General features: G+C 36.0%; 1 protein-coding gene and 1 pseudogene across 1 annotated transcript; one reads left to right on the top strand and one right to left on the bottom strand.

Moving 5' to 3' along the window:
* Positions 1–696: 696 nt before the first annotated feature.
* LOC120165122 (serine/arginine-rich splicing factor SC35-like) lies at positions 697–1,321 on the bottom strand. The gene is made up of 3 exons (XM_039174707.1): positions 1,109–1,321; positions 894–1,026; positions 697–779 (listed from the first exon to the last, which is right to left on the bottom strand). Exons 1-3 carry the CDS (start codon positions 1,319–1,321, stop codon positions 697–699), a joined length of 429 nt encoding a protein of 142 aa, XP_039030638.1.
* A 52-nt stretch (positions 1,322–1,373) lies between these two features.
* LOC120165121 lies at positions 1,374–12,248 on the top strand (annotated as a pseudogene).
* The last annotated feature ends 1,770 nt before the right edge of the window (positions 12,249–14,018 follow it).

The following is a 14,018-nucleotide window of genomic DNA, read 5'->3' as shown; positions in this document are numbered from 1 at the left end:
AGACACCTCTATAATCGGAATCTCCAAAAACCTTGAACTGTTGAATAATGACTAAATGTGCCAAAATTCAACATCTTTGTTTAATGCCATAAGTTCAACACTTTCGTCAATAACCATGTTCTTAGGCCCATCAAACAAACAAACCTGCACATCATGCGAATTAACTTCGGGAGCAGCACACAATTCCACATTGGACATCACGTGCCCCCTACTAGCTGTCTCCAAAACATAAAAATTATCACTCGTCTGGCAGAGTGGGATGTGCGTAGCTACCCCATTATGATCTGTCTGGGGACAAATTCCATCAGTCCATGCCTCTTCGAACGTAGGACCATCACCTACTTCCTCAGCAATTGAACGCCAAGCTCCACCACCAGCAAGCGAGCCATCTATGAACGGTCGAATCTCTTCATGAACTTCTGTTGAGATTTTTATGGAGTATAATCTTCCATTGAAAACAATAGAAACTTTCTCTGGTATGTCCGAAACATATTGAACTTCCATCAAAATCTTTGCTACATCGACCAATAACACTTTACCCCACAAGCTTCCCAAATCCATGAAAAATTTCTCACTCCACACTGCTAGAGGAACGTCGGTTAAGGAGGTCCAAACTTTAATTCGAACTTTGCTTTCATAGCCCTCCAACATTTCCAGCTCATCGAACCAACGATGAACCCAAAACTCTCTATTAGATCAGCACTCCAGATGATCCTTTACATTTTCGAATTGAATTACAACCAGAAGCTCATGCCAAATACTGACCTTCACATCATACCCTTCAGCATTGAATGTTGTATGAATAATGTCTTCATTGAACATATTTTAAAATTTCCCCACCAAACAAGATTTTCTCCACACAACCTCCTTCTCCGATATGCGAATATTCAAACCTTTCTCGTCGTTATTTGGATTTGGCCATGAGTCTATTTCGTCTTCAAACGTAACGTGAATCACGTTACCTGATGCTAGATTAGTAGCATGCTGAGTATTATCAACAACTTCAACTGCCCTTCCTTCAACAATCTGCAAGCCACAAAGTACATCCTTGAACAACCTAGAATCCCTTAACGATGGTTTCCACACTTTTTCTAAAGGATTTGCCTACCTCAGCCCTTTTATTCTTTGAAACTCCGATGTTATCATTAAAGACTCTAATCTTAAAACCATCCAGGATCCTACCATCTGCCCTACGGACTGCTGTGATTGCTTCATGTTTGCTACTGAATCTAACAAAAGCAAAAGTAGAACCCTCTGTGAGTCTTCTTCTACTTTTGTACGCTATGAAAACGTCGGTCACGACTCCATAAGCCTGAAACATCTCCTTGAGAGTTACAGAGTGAATCCTTTTGCTCACATTATTGACAAACACAATGTGCCATTTTGAAACTCGATCACGCCTCACTAATTCCTCGCCCTTCCTGTAATGTTTATCTTGAAAGCACCGGGGGGGGACCGTTTATCGCGTAAGACCAAAACCAGGAAAATTCTACAGGAATTGAACTTAATTTTGTAGTTTTTTCATGATGAGTTCTACTTGTATTATAGTAAATGATCTGGATTTCAAAATAATTCACAAACATCCTTATTTTTATTTTGTTTTCGGTTACGATGTTTCCAAAATTTAATTGATATAAAACATTATTGCTGTGCGTTAAATTATCTAATATAATGATGGTAGGATGTTTATTTATTTTTTCTAGCGATCCTAATTTATGATTGTGTTTTTAATTAGTATTATTATCATGTGTGCTAGTAATAAATGTTTTTCTACAATATTAAAAATGATAGTGTGTATTTATTCTTTAATTTTCAAATTTACTATAAGAATGTTTATTATGTTTCAAATAATTTTTTTTAATAATAATATAAAATAATTAATAATACATAATAAACTAAATTATTTTATAAAGAATAAATCTTCGTTAGTGTTTATTACTATTATTTTATAATGGGAGGGGATGTCCAAAATTAAATCTGATAGTTAATATTTTTTTATATTAATAATACATTTTCTCTTTCAATAGCATACAATTATATATCATCATTAATATTTAGATAAATGATTAAGAACTTTTTGAAAGAGAAAATTGAGAGGGATCCGTCTAAAAAAAAGAAAGTTTAATTTAAGGTTAAAAAGTAATTGATTATTTTAATCATTAGATTATTTATTTGAAAACAAAATCAATAGTTACTATTGGATGTATAAAAATAATAGAAATTGTGAAATCAGAAAATATATCTCAATAGATGCTTGAAAAATATTAATAAAAAAATAAAAAAATATTTATATGGAGTATATGTTTTTATTAATTTACTACAACAACAACAACAAAACCCTATTCCCATATACAATGGGGTAAGGGGGAGGTAGGGTAGTAGACTGCCCCCAACGCTAGGTTGGGAGCAGCTTCCGTGGAAGACCTCTGGCAGTAAGAAAATTAAAAATAAAGATAAAATAAAATTAATGCATAACAAATAAATACATATTTGAAACAGTCTTCTTAAGTCATCATATGTGCGTCCGTAATGTGAAGAAATCCCTGCAAATAAATTCCTGCGTAATAATCTATGCATATAGACAGAAACGTAAGTCCCGACTAAATGTAAAAGAAGAAACATGATGATAATGATACACAGAAGTCAGCGATAGCAAGCCACGAGAAGGAATAGGGTCAAAAAGGTTAAAACCTAAACTTAAGAAACAATACTCCGCTACCCTAGTTCTAAGCCTTCATAAATTCCAATGACAGAAACTTATAAAAACATATAAAAAGTAGAAGTCATTCAAATTACTACAAATACATTAAAAAGAAGACAAAGATGCTGCACCCTATGTGTAACACCCCAACCCGTACCCGACCCGAATACGAGTCCGAGGTGTCACATTGACTTTTCAATCTTTGACTCTTTTGAAAACAGAGAAATTTAAAACTTTTTTTAATGCAGAATATATTAATTTACATAAAAATGACCACAAAATACAAACTCCATCAGAGTACTCGTAATTAATGACTTATTACATGCCAACACTTTATATACAACAAAATACCTACTTTGTCGATTACTTCTGATCTGATCTCTTAGTAGTAACGATACTATCTTTGCCACTTCTATTCTTGTTCTTCTCGTCTCTTGGTACCTGCGTGTAAATCACTTACACGCTAAGTCATAGACTTAGTGAGGCAATAAATAAACATGTAATAGTAGATTCATGAATATGCATTCTTACCAGTTGATCATGATATTTCAATATGCATGGATATATTTCCTATGACAAATATAACCAAGTCATGTACACATGAAACCTACCTTTTTGCATCACTTTCACTTTAATTTATATTTCAATTGTTGTTGTTGTTGTTGCCCATGTATATTATTGAGAATAGAGGTATGTGAGTACATTGAGGTTGTGCACACATATGCTGTCACCAAAGCTCGTACAAATGTCCCGAAGGACCTATCATCCCGAAGGATGTCATCTGTGTCCCGAAGGACCTGTCATCCCGAAGGATGTAATCTGTGTCCCGTAGGACCTATCATATGTCTTATAGGACATATGTAACTCTCGACTCTTGGCATGCCAACTATACCTATAACTCTCGTATCATATACTATGGGCATTTATTATGAATACATTTCTCATTACTTGTTCTTTCTCTTCTATCACATACCACATGTATGTGTAACCATGTATTTCATATCATATCACATGTATCACGTATTACATATTCATATGTCATTTCATATCATATCATATGTATCACGTATTGCATATTCATATATCATTTCATATAGTCACATAGCTTATCTCATTTCACATTGGTCATGTCTCATAACATATATGCATATTATGTAACATATAATAACTTATACTCATTTCATGTATTCATGCACATATAAGAATCACCAATCAAATAACATTTTAGGAGTCACTTCTTACCATAGTAACTCCATCACTGACTCATCGCAAGCCAATGTTCGTTCAATAATATAAGTACAATTAAAATTGCACTCACCTTAGCCTTGTTTGATTTGAATCAATTCTAATCCTTTGATTATTCAGAACTTGTTTAGGCTCAATACTACATAATATAACATTTCAAACAACTATCAGAAGCCTAAACCTTAACCTTGATGTTAACAACTTAAGCCAGATTATTGAACCAAATTTCATTTTTCCTTTAAGGGGGAATCGATTCCACCCCAGGGGGAATCGCCCCCTGACCATACTGGAAATTTTTCGTTCAAGAAGGGGAATCGATTCCCCTTCATAGGGTATCGGTTCCCTATGCCCAGAAATTGTATTTTAAGCCCGAAAATAATCAATTCTTCACTGAATTCTTCTATTTTAAACCCCTATCATGTCATTATACTCAACTACCATTACTTAAACCAACTTATATCCATGAAAACCATCCATAACCTCAAAATTCTATCCTTCATATGTAATTCAAGAATCATACTCAAATTTCATTATGTTCTAAATACAATTCTAACACTTCATATTCATTAATTAACATGATGACAAGTCAAATTTAACTTCAAATTCAACTTATCAACTCTTTCCCATAATTTCATATAAAAACTCGTTTTCTTAAATCTATTATAACTTCTTCATCTTTTGATTATAAGACAACTTAAGCTTTCCTTAAGCTTAGTTATCATCTAATGATCAAAACCTAACATTTAATTTAACAAATAATCAACAACTCAGAAAACACTTACCTTTGCCTAGCTTCCACGGTTGGGAGAAGAAGAAAGGAAGAAGAAAGAGTTTTCAGATAACTCTTTCCCCCACCCCCATGTGATTCATTCATATTATTGGGGAAAAATATATTTCATGCTAAATGACCGTTTTGCCCTTTAATTCTTTGGATAATTACTATACACTTTTAGGAAATATTTCCGAACAAATCATTGAACTATTCAATCATCTTACTTTAATCACCAAATTCTGAAACTTTACAATTTAATCACTAACCCGTATTTTGGGATGTCACACTATGGTTGTGACCCACACTACTCGGCTACCATGGACTTAAGTCTCCATACTTTCCTATTAGAGGTCATTTCCTCGGTAAGGGCTAAATCCTTCAAATCAGATCTCAAACAGTCTTCTCACTTCCTCCTTGGTCGTCCTCTCCTTCTGGCACCGTCGACTGTAATCGGCTCTACCCTCCTGACCGCATCCGATGGTTGTTGCCTAAGGACATGCCCAAACCATCGAAGTCTTCCATCCCTCAATTTTTTGGATACAAACACCACCCCCAAGGACATCCTAATTGCAGAGTTTGGTGTCATGTCCCACAGAGTCCTATTGCATACCCATCGAAGCATTCTCATTTCTGCGATCTCCATCCTCCTTACGTGATCCTTCTTGATTGCCCAACATTCTGATCCATACAGCAGCGCTGGTCTTATTGCCATTCTATAAAATTTTCCCTTAAGTTTTAGAGGCACTTTCTTGTCACACAAAACTCCTGTTGCAGCCCTCCACTTTAGCCAACTCGCCTTTATACGGTGTGTAACGTCATCATCTACACCCCCATCTTTATGTATCATAGACCCCAGGTACTTGAAACAATCCTTTGAGGGGAGAACGTGTCTTTCGATGCATACTTCTACATCTTCATCATTTTGGTTCCCACTGAAGTTTGAACATAAATACTCTGTCTTTTCAATATTGATCCTTAGACTTTTTTCTTCCAAAGCAGTTTTCCAGGTAGTCAGTATACTATTTAGCTCAGTTTTTGTTTCAGCAACTAGCACAATGTCGTCAGCGAAAAGCATACACCATGGTACACCGTCTGGTGTCGTAAAATAGATGTCGTCCATAATCAAGGCGAAGATGAAAGGGCTAAGAGCCGACCCCTGGTGGAGTCCTATTTCCACCGGAAAAGCCTCGGTGTCGCCAATTGTAGTCCTGACGTATGTAGTAGATCTACAGTACATATCACGAATCGCCCGGATATAAGCAGTTGGGATCCGTCTCGTTTCTAAGGTCTTCCATATCATATTGCGCGGAACGCTATCATACGCCTTCTCAAGGTCAATGAACACCATGTGAAGATCTCTATTTTTTTCCCTATATTTCTCCATAAGTCGTCGAAGTAGATGAATCGCCTCCGTAGTAGACCTGCCTGACATAAAGCCAAATTAGTTTTCTGAAATCCTAGTAATCTGTCTCAACCTAGCCTCTATCACCATTTCCCACCTACACAACGTATATACAAACAAATTAATCGAACCCATCAAATATATTGGGCCAAGTCCAAGTGCAAATTATCCAGTACAACCAGTTTTAAAATAAAAAAACACCATTGAAGCGCCCCTTCCAAAAAAAAAAAAGACAAAATAATTCAAATTTCACTCGAAAACCCGCTCCTTCTTATCATTTCATTTCACACAAACAAATCCCCAAAAAACAGAAGGCGAAGAAGAACTAAATTCAAAAACAGGATCTCACAGTCGCAAAATAAGAACAATACAGATCAACGCATAAAAGATGAATCAAAAATAGGTTCGTGCGATTCTCCTCTTTGACGACTGAGTCGCCACGAAAAAGAGAAAGGCGTCAACGTGCAAGTCCTCCTTCGTTGCAGGTTCTGCTCAGCTTTAACTCTTACTTTTTTTTCTTTGGATTCTCTTGTTTTATATGATTTCATCGATTTTGATTCTTTTTCTCGGTGTAAAAATAACTTTGTAGGCCGTTTAGCGAAGAGGAGTTAAGAAACAATGCGCCGCAGGTGGTGAAGTGTAATGATTACCAACGAGAAGTCGCTGTTTCTCAGAACATCACCGGGAAACAGTTTGACAGAGTTTTCACTTTCGATAAGGTGTTCTTTTTGTGTTTATTCATTTTAATTAATGTTATAATTTGATCTGTTTGCTGCAGTAAGTCTTGAACATGCGTTTTTTTTAATGGTAAATAGGTATTTGGGCCATCGGCACGACAAAAAGACCTATATGAACAAGCTGTGGTTCCAATTGTGAATGAGGTTTTAGAAGGTTTTAACTGTACTATTTTTGCTTATGGTCAAACCGGTACTGGGAAAACTTACACTATAGAAGGTGAATGCAAAAGGGCAAAGGTAATATTAGATTTATTATATTTAAGTTTTGTTCGAATTTAGTTTCTAATTTTATCTTTCTGTACAATCGAGTGTTATAACTTGTCAAATTTATGCTAACAAATGTCACAGACGGGTGCTAATGGCGAACTGCCAGCAGGGGCAGGGGTTATTCCAAGAGCAGTTCAACAGATTTTTGATACATTGGAGGGCCAGAATGCGGAATACAGTGTAAAAGTAACATTTTTGAAACTATATAATGAAGAGATTACTGATTTGCTTGCGCCTGAAGAAATTTCAAAAGTTGTTTTAGAGGAAAAAACAGAAGAGACAGTTGCCATTAATGGAAGATGGGAAAGGGGCAGTACTTGTGAGAGGTTTAGAAGAAGAAATTGTTACAAGTGCTAGTGAGATATTTACTTTGCTTGAAAGAGGGTCTGCTAAGCGTCGAACTGCTGAGACTGTTGAATAAGCAGTCAAGGTGATTGTTCTTTTGTCTGCTTTATATGCTAAACTGAAGCTAAGCCATTTTTTTTTTCACATTTTTATTGATTGAAATACTTTGGTTAATTTCAGTCGGTCACATTCTCTTTTTAGTATTACAATTCATATCAAGGAAGCTACGCCAGAAGGTGAAGAGCTTATAAAGTGTGGGAAGCTGAATTTGGTTGATTTAGCAGGCTCAGAAAATATATCTCGCTCTGGTGCTAGGGATTTATGCGTTTCTTGTATATTTGGTAATCAATTTTGAAGTTGTTACCTGATGATCTTTTAGTTAAAATCATTAATGTTTGTTTGATATTTGATATTTACAGGGTCGTGCAAGAGAAGCTGGTGAAATCAATAAAAGTTTACTAACCTTAGGACGAGTTATAAATGCCATCGTGGAGCATCTTGGGCATATTCCGTACAGGTTTGAAACGCCTCTCTTAGTTGCTTGATATGTATTCCTTTCATGTTCTTCTCTAATTATTTAGTTTAATCGAAATTTAGGGATAGCAAGCTTACTCGATTACTTCGTGATTCACTTGGGGGACGGACAAAGACTTGGCTACAGTTTCTCCTGCTGTCCATTGTCTTGAGGAGACCTTAAGTACACTGGATTATGCACACAGGGCAAAGAATATAAAGAATAAGCCTGAGGTTTGTTGTACACAATCATTAGCCAACAAGTCAATTTCTTTCCCATGTCACCGTTGTGATTGGCTCATCTTTTCTTTTATTACTTAAACAATTGCTAGAAACTTGCTAACATTTACAATTAATGAGTGCCTGCTATAGCTTTGTCCAACTTCGTTGGAATTGCATTGACTTGCAAGTTGCAACATTGTTCGCTTTAAATTGAATTTTGATAAATGGAAGTTGGTGTTCTTGGAAATATCATCCATGCTTCAAATAGTACTCTGAATTCCCTCTGAGTTTTGTGCCCCTTGAAGTTGGTTTATAATCATCACATTTATTAATAAAGTGCCGTGATTATACATGCCCATGGAAGAAAGTAAATATTTTGTTACTATATCCTGAATGTAAGTTGAATATAAATTGTGAATGTGCAATCCTTTTTCCATGAAAATATCCACTTATTGTTTCTTGTCCCTACCATGCAACCTGTTGATGTTTTATTGTTGTGGCTAGTTATACTATACTGTTGTTTGAAAATTAGGAAAGTTTTAAAACTAGCTTATTTACAACTTTATATAGGTTAACCAAAAAATGATGAAATCAACTCTTATAAAGGACCTGTATGGTGAAATTGAACGCCTAAAGTCAGGTAAAATGCTTCTTTATTGGGCAGCTGTTCTAACAATTAAGGATATTGGTCAAGATATTAATTTTCTTATAAGCTACATTGGCTATTATACATTGCTTTTTTTCATGTCATTTTCCTCAGAGGTGTATGCTGCTCGTGAAAAGAAAAGTGTATATATTCCAAAAGAGCGATATTACCAAGAAGAAAGTGAAAGAAAGGTACGTAGTTTGACTCATATTTCCCCTTTAGATTTAGGGTGTATGCTTATGCCTATTAGCCAAGGTTTTGTTATTTTATATTTTTTTATGCCAATTGCTGAATAACTTTGGTGTATTTGTCTACTCTATCTCTGACTTTTTCTATACAAGTATATATATTTTTTTATAGAAATAGAGTAGGCCTCATTAAAAACCCCCCTTCATAACCTCCATGTTACAATAGTAACGTGAAGGACATTGGAAGGAGGAAAAGAGTGCCTAAGAATTTATTAATATAAGAATAATACAAAGCCAGATCCTACAAACTTGTGAAACAACATAACACTTAAACAGCAAACTGACTACACAAAAACAACCAATTCCGAAACATAACAACCTAACCCATATCCTATCAGCCTATTCCTTCTTTAGCTAATTTATCCGCTATACAAGTATAACTGTAGTCTTTTTATTTAGTACACTCATTATTCAGGGCTACTGAATGATAGAGTTGATTCCTTATTGTTCATGTGATTTCTCTGGCATTTTTTTAGGCAATGACAGAACAGATTGAACAAATGGGGGTCCTTCTAGAAACACATCAGAAGGTTAGCCTGCTATGGTGTTACTTTCATTTAGCCCTGGTCATGAGATCGTTGGTGTCTGTTTGATTTATCTGGCTTACAACTTTCTGTCCTTTTTATGTTTGTTACAAAACAGCAACTTCAGGAATTGCAAGATAAATACGTTGCCCAAGTTCAACAATGCTCTGATTTGAGTGGGAAACTTGAGATGACTGAGGTGAACAGTGTTAAAGTTTTTCTCCGATCCTTTTATAATATAGACTCATGCTAATTAAATAGATGGAAAATGCAGAAAAACTTGAATGAAACTGTCAAATTGCTTGCCAACTCTGAAGAAGAACTGAAGAAGTGTCACTATGTGTTGAACGAGAAAGAATTTATTATATGTGAACTGAAAAAAGCAGGTACATATCAATATGTACTTACTTGAATCTTGCCTATTAATATTTATTTTGTGCTGACATTATTTTGAATGGTCAAAAATAGAAAATGCTCTGGCGCATCAAGCCTGTGTGCTAAAGTCTAACTTGGAGAAAGCTCTTAAGGATAATGATTCATTGTCCCTAAAAGTTGGTCTGTTGTTGTTCTTAGTTATTTGAATGTAGTGTATATGAACGAATTGATATCTGACCCTATGATGGTTTACTTTATAGGAAGAGAAGACTAACTGAACACTGATAATAGAGTAGTGGTTAACAACTTCCAGGCAGAACTAGCCCAATAAATTGGTACGCTTTGCAATCTGGTTGCCTCATCATTGTCTCAGCAAAATGAGCAACTTCAGAGTGTTGAGAAACTCTGTTGCTCCTCTACTGATATACATGATAAGTACTGAGTTTTCCCCTTGAATTAGCCTTGAATTTTACTTCTTTTCCAGCATGGTAGTTCTTTTGTGGGTAGAATTTAACATCTGTGGCTGACCTTGTACATAAATCTTGCTTTTAGGCTATCTTGGAAATGAAGAAAAAGGTGACTGCTGCAAGAGCTTTGCATGTTTCCCACATGGAGGCAGTCCAAAACGTAGTGCGATTGCACAAAGCTAGCTCCAATGCTGCCTTAGAAAAAATTTCATCTCTGGCTTCATCAAATGCACATTCTATTGAAGAGGTAGCTGCTGATATTTTGATTTTGGTTGCTTTTGTTTTATTTATTTGGATTTTTCCCTTGGTTTAAGTGTTTCCCTTTTTCTTATGAACTATGGATCAGTTCTTTTCATCTGAGGCCAGCAAAGCAGTTTCAATGTTTAGTGATCTTCAGAATAGTCTTGCAACCCACCAAGGAGAAATGACTGTTTTTGTGAAGGAATTAAGACAGGTTTGTGCTCCAATTTGGAACCCATCCTTGACGTGGAGATGCATTTAAGAAATGTATTTGTTTTGTAATGAATATTTGTTAACTACAATATTGTTATGCTGGTGCTATTTATATTAGAACAATTTCCTGTAGATAGGTTGCATAGCTAGATTTCTTTCCTCTCTATATATCTTTCCTTTTCCATGCCGATTTCATTTTTTCTTTCCCCTTTTGATTAACAGAGGTTCCATGTTAGTATTGAGCAAACAAATGACATTTCTGATTATGCCAGTGAAATTCTGGACAAGCTTTCGGAAGAGTCTGTGAGGGTTCAGAATCATGCTGTGCAAGCTGATGAAGTTCAAATGAAGAGCATTTCTAGCTTCCAGAAGGCTTATGAGGTATATTATGCATATTACTATTTCCTGACGTGAGATACGTTGTTGAAATTTCTTATTCATCAACCATATGCCACGTAGGAGCAATTGAAGTCTGATGCTGAGAAGCTTATTGCTGATATGACAAATCTCGTGTATAACCATGTTCGTCGGAAAAAAGAGCTGGTCTGTTCATTCTCTATTTGGTTTCTTGTGTTGGTTATGCTTATTTGAAGACTAAGCAATGGTTTCTCTGGCAGGTGGATGCAAGGCTCGTTGTTATCAAAGAAAGCGCTGTTGTAAACAAATCATTTTTGGATGGCCATGTTTCCTCCATGGAGAGTATTACAACAGATGCTAAACGAAAATGGCAAGCATTTGCCATGGAAGTAGAGAATAATGCTAAAGACACTACTGATTTCTCAGCTGCTAAACATTGTCGTATCGAGGAACTCCTACAGCATTGGTAAACTATACCATGTTATTTTGAATCCATCTCTCCTCCCTTGTTGGTTTTGACTTGTTCTTTTTCTGTCTTTTACTTAAGTGTGTCTACTGCTGAATCGGCATTCAAGCACTACAAAAGTACTCAGGGATCTGTGAACGAGATGGGTAGTAAACATGTTTCAGATATGGTATCACTTATCAGGTTGGTAGTGAACATCTTCTGCAGTGTTTTCCCATTGTATATGCATGCAAAGTTGGTTTACTTTTCTCCTTGAATGTTAAATTCAATCCAGAGCTAATTTTATGTTGGAATATTAGTGCATAACTATAATTGGTTTCATTGTTGTATTATGTTGTCTCCTTGAAGTTGATTTCAATATGTTTCTTTCAGGAATGATACTGATTCAAATGAGCAGCATGATGCTGAGATTGATAGTGCCCGCGTTGCAGCTGAGCAAGATGGCTTGAAGAAGACTGATGATACCCTTCAGTACATTGATGGCAAGTCTCTCTCTTCTAGAATCTAGACTGTAGACCTTATGTTTGGTGCTAATTGCCGGTCCTAATATCTAAAAGTAGTTTTGATGCATCTTTCTTTTAGAAAAAGTTAGCTTTGGAATTGGAATCCTCTTATGAGTTTTATTTTTATTTTGGTGGGATTCTGCACAGGAATTTCAGAACAGGAACAAGGAATTACAAGGGGAATAGTGGACTCAATTAAAGCTCAAGGTAAAAGCCTTGAAACATTTCAGGATAATCATTCGAGTCAAGCTTCATCGATTAGGCAGAGAGCAGAAGAAACATTCCAACAAAGATATATGGTACGCTCATGCTTAAAGCTCTCGATTTATAATCCCCGACAGTATGACACTCAAATTTGTGCATCAACAAAAATAATGTATAGGATTATGAGCCAAGCGGGACGACACCAATACGAAGTGAGCAAGATGTTCCGAGCAAAGGGACTATTGAATCGCTACGAGCCATGCCAATGGACGCTCTGGTCATAGAATTTCGTGAAAACAATTCATTTGAATCATTTGAGCCAAAGGAATTAAAGCCATCGTTAATACCCCTTAGTCCAATAAATTAAACCGGTGGTGCAAATTATTTTATCTCTATGATTAACGTAAACTGTTATAAGTAGTCATTTTATGGAAGATTGTAAGGATGTAGCAGTTCTGCACGGCCATAGAAGAATAATCCTTTCTCAGGATTTAGCAATTTTAAGAATTGAATGGAGAGACGCAAACTAAGCCTAAACCCCACTCTTAGTTTTAATTATAGCTGCTTGATTTCCATTCACCGTATTTTTTCATTTCTGTTGGTGGGTATTGCTCCTCCATTTTAATGATTTTTTTATGGTTCTAAATATTATATAAAGACAATGGCAGAGATGGTTGAGAATAGGTGGCTTAATCCAGACATGAAAAACTAAACAGAAGAATGTAAATCTAGTATATGTAATTTTCTGAGTATGGGAGATGTTAAAAAAATAAAAGTTGGATATATTAAGTATATAATACATACAGATGAGTCCAGAAGGCCAACTCAAGGATATAGCCTTGTAAAAAAAAATTAATCTAGAGACCAAAGTGGAAGGGTTTCAGTTTCCATCCTGTCCAGCCTCCTGATAAGGTCTGGAAGAAATGTTTGAGGCTTCTCTCACGCAGTTGATCCACCATTGACCATCCCTCCCTCCCATACATTTTGGCCATGAAACTGAAATTGTATTCCGGGAAATTTCTTTTCTTATCCATCACCGTTGGGTTCTGGATTACCCCCATTCCTCATGGCTCTGTCCAGCTTTGTAGCATTCTCCCTCGTGGAATGCATCCATGCCTTCCACATATCCATGATGAACAACTTTCTTCTCTTTCATTCAACTCCTTTTCAGCACGGCTTATACTCCTTTCAACGTGCGTCGTGGAGCACGATCCTTTACAATAGCAGGTTCTGTTGAGAACTTGTTTTTCAAGTTCTGTGGCACCCTTGCTGCTATGTCCTGCAACTTCTTTCGGAAGAAACTGGTAGCTTTCTGTCAATAACCCATCATCAATCCCTTCTTCTGCTTTCTTCTGCCCCACGTCATCCATCTTCCCATCATAGTACTCCAAAACACGATCAAAATCATCAATGAAACTCGGGAAGTAATCGACTAACTTCATCTTCAGATCAACCATTGATATATTCACTATGCTGTAATCGTGAAGGCATTGCAGCAACATCAGATAATCCTCCTAACTGGTTTGCTCCTTAACTTTTTCAGAAAACCTTAACGCTTGATCAAGATGATC

Source organism: Hibiscus syriacus, unplaced genomic scaffold (genome assembly GCF_006381635.1).
Source record: "Hibiscus syriacus cultivar Baekdansim isolate YM2019G1 unplaced genomic scaffold, ASM638163v2 tig00111575_pilon, whole genome shotgun sequence".
Lineage (NCBI taxonomy): Eukaryota > Viridiplantae > Streptophyta > Magnoliopsida > Malvales > Malvaceae > Hibiscus > Hibiscus syriacus.
This window is presented reverse-complemented; position numbering and strand designations above follow the sequence as displayed.

Excerpts from the sequence above, each read along its gene's own strand:
- LOC120165122 (XM_039174707.1), bottom strand. The coding sequence starts at position 1,321 with ATGTTTCAGGCTTATGGAGTCGTGACCGACGTTTTCATAGCGTACAAA. Across the intron at positions 1,027-1,108 it reads CAAAGAATAAAAGGGCTGAG|ATTGTTGAAGGAAGGGCAGT; the intron begins GTAGGCAAATCC and ends TGTGGCTTGCAG. Across the intron at positions 780-893 it reads TCCAAATAACGACGAGAAAG|GGTATGATGTGAAGGTCAGT; the intron begins GTTTGAATATTC and ends TCAATGCTGAAG.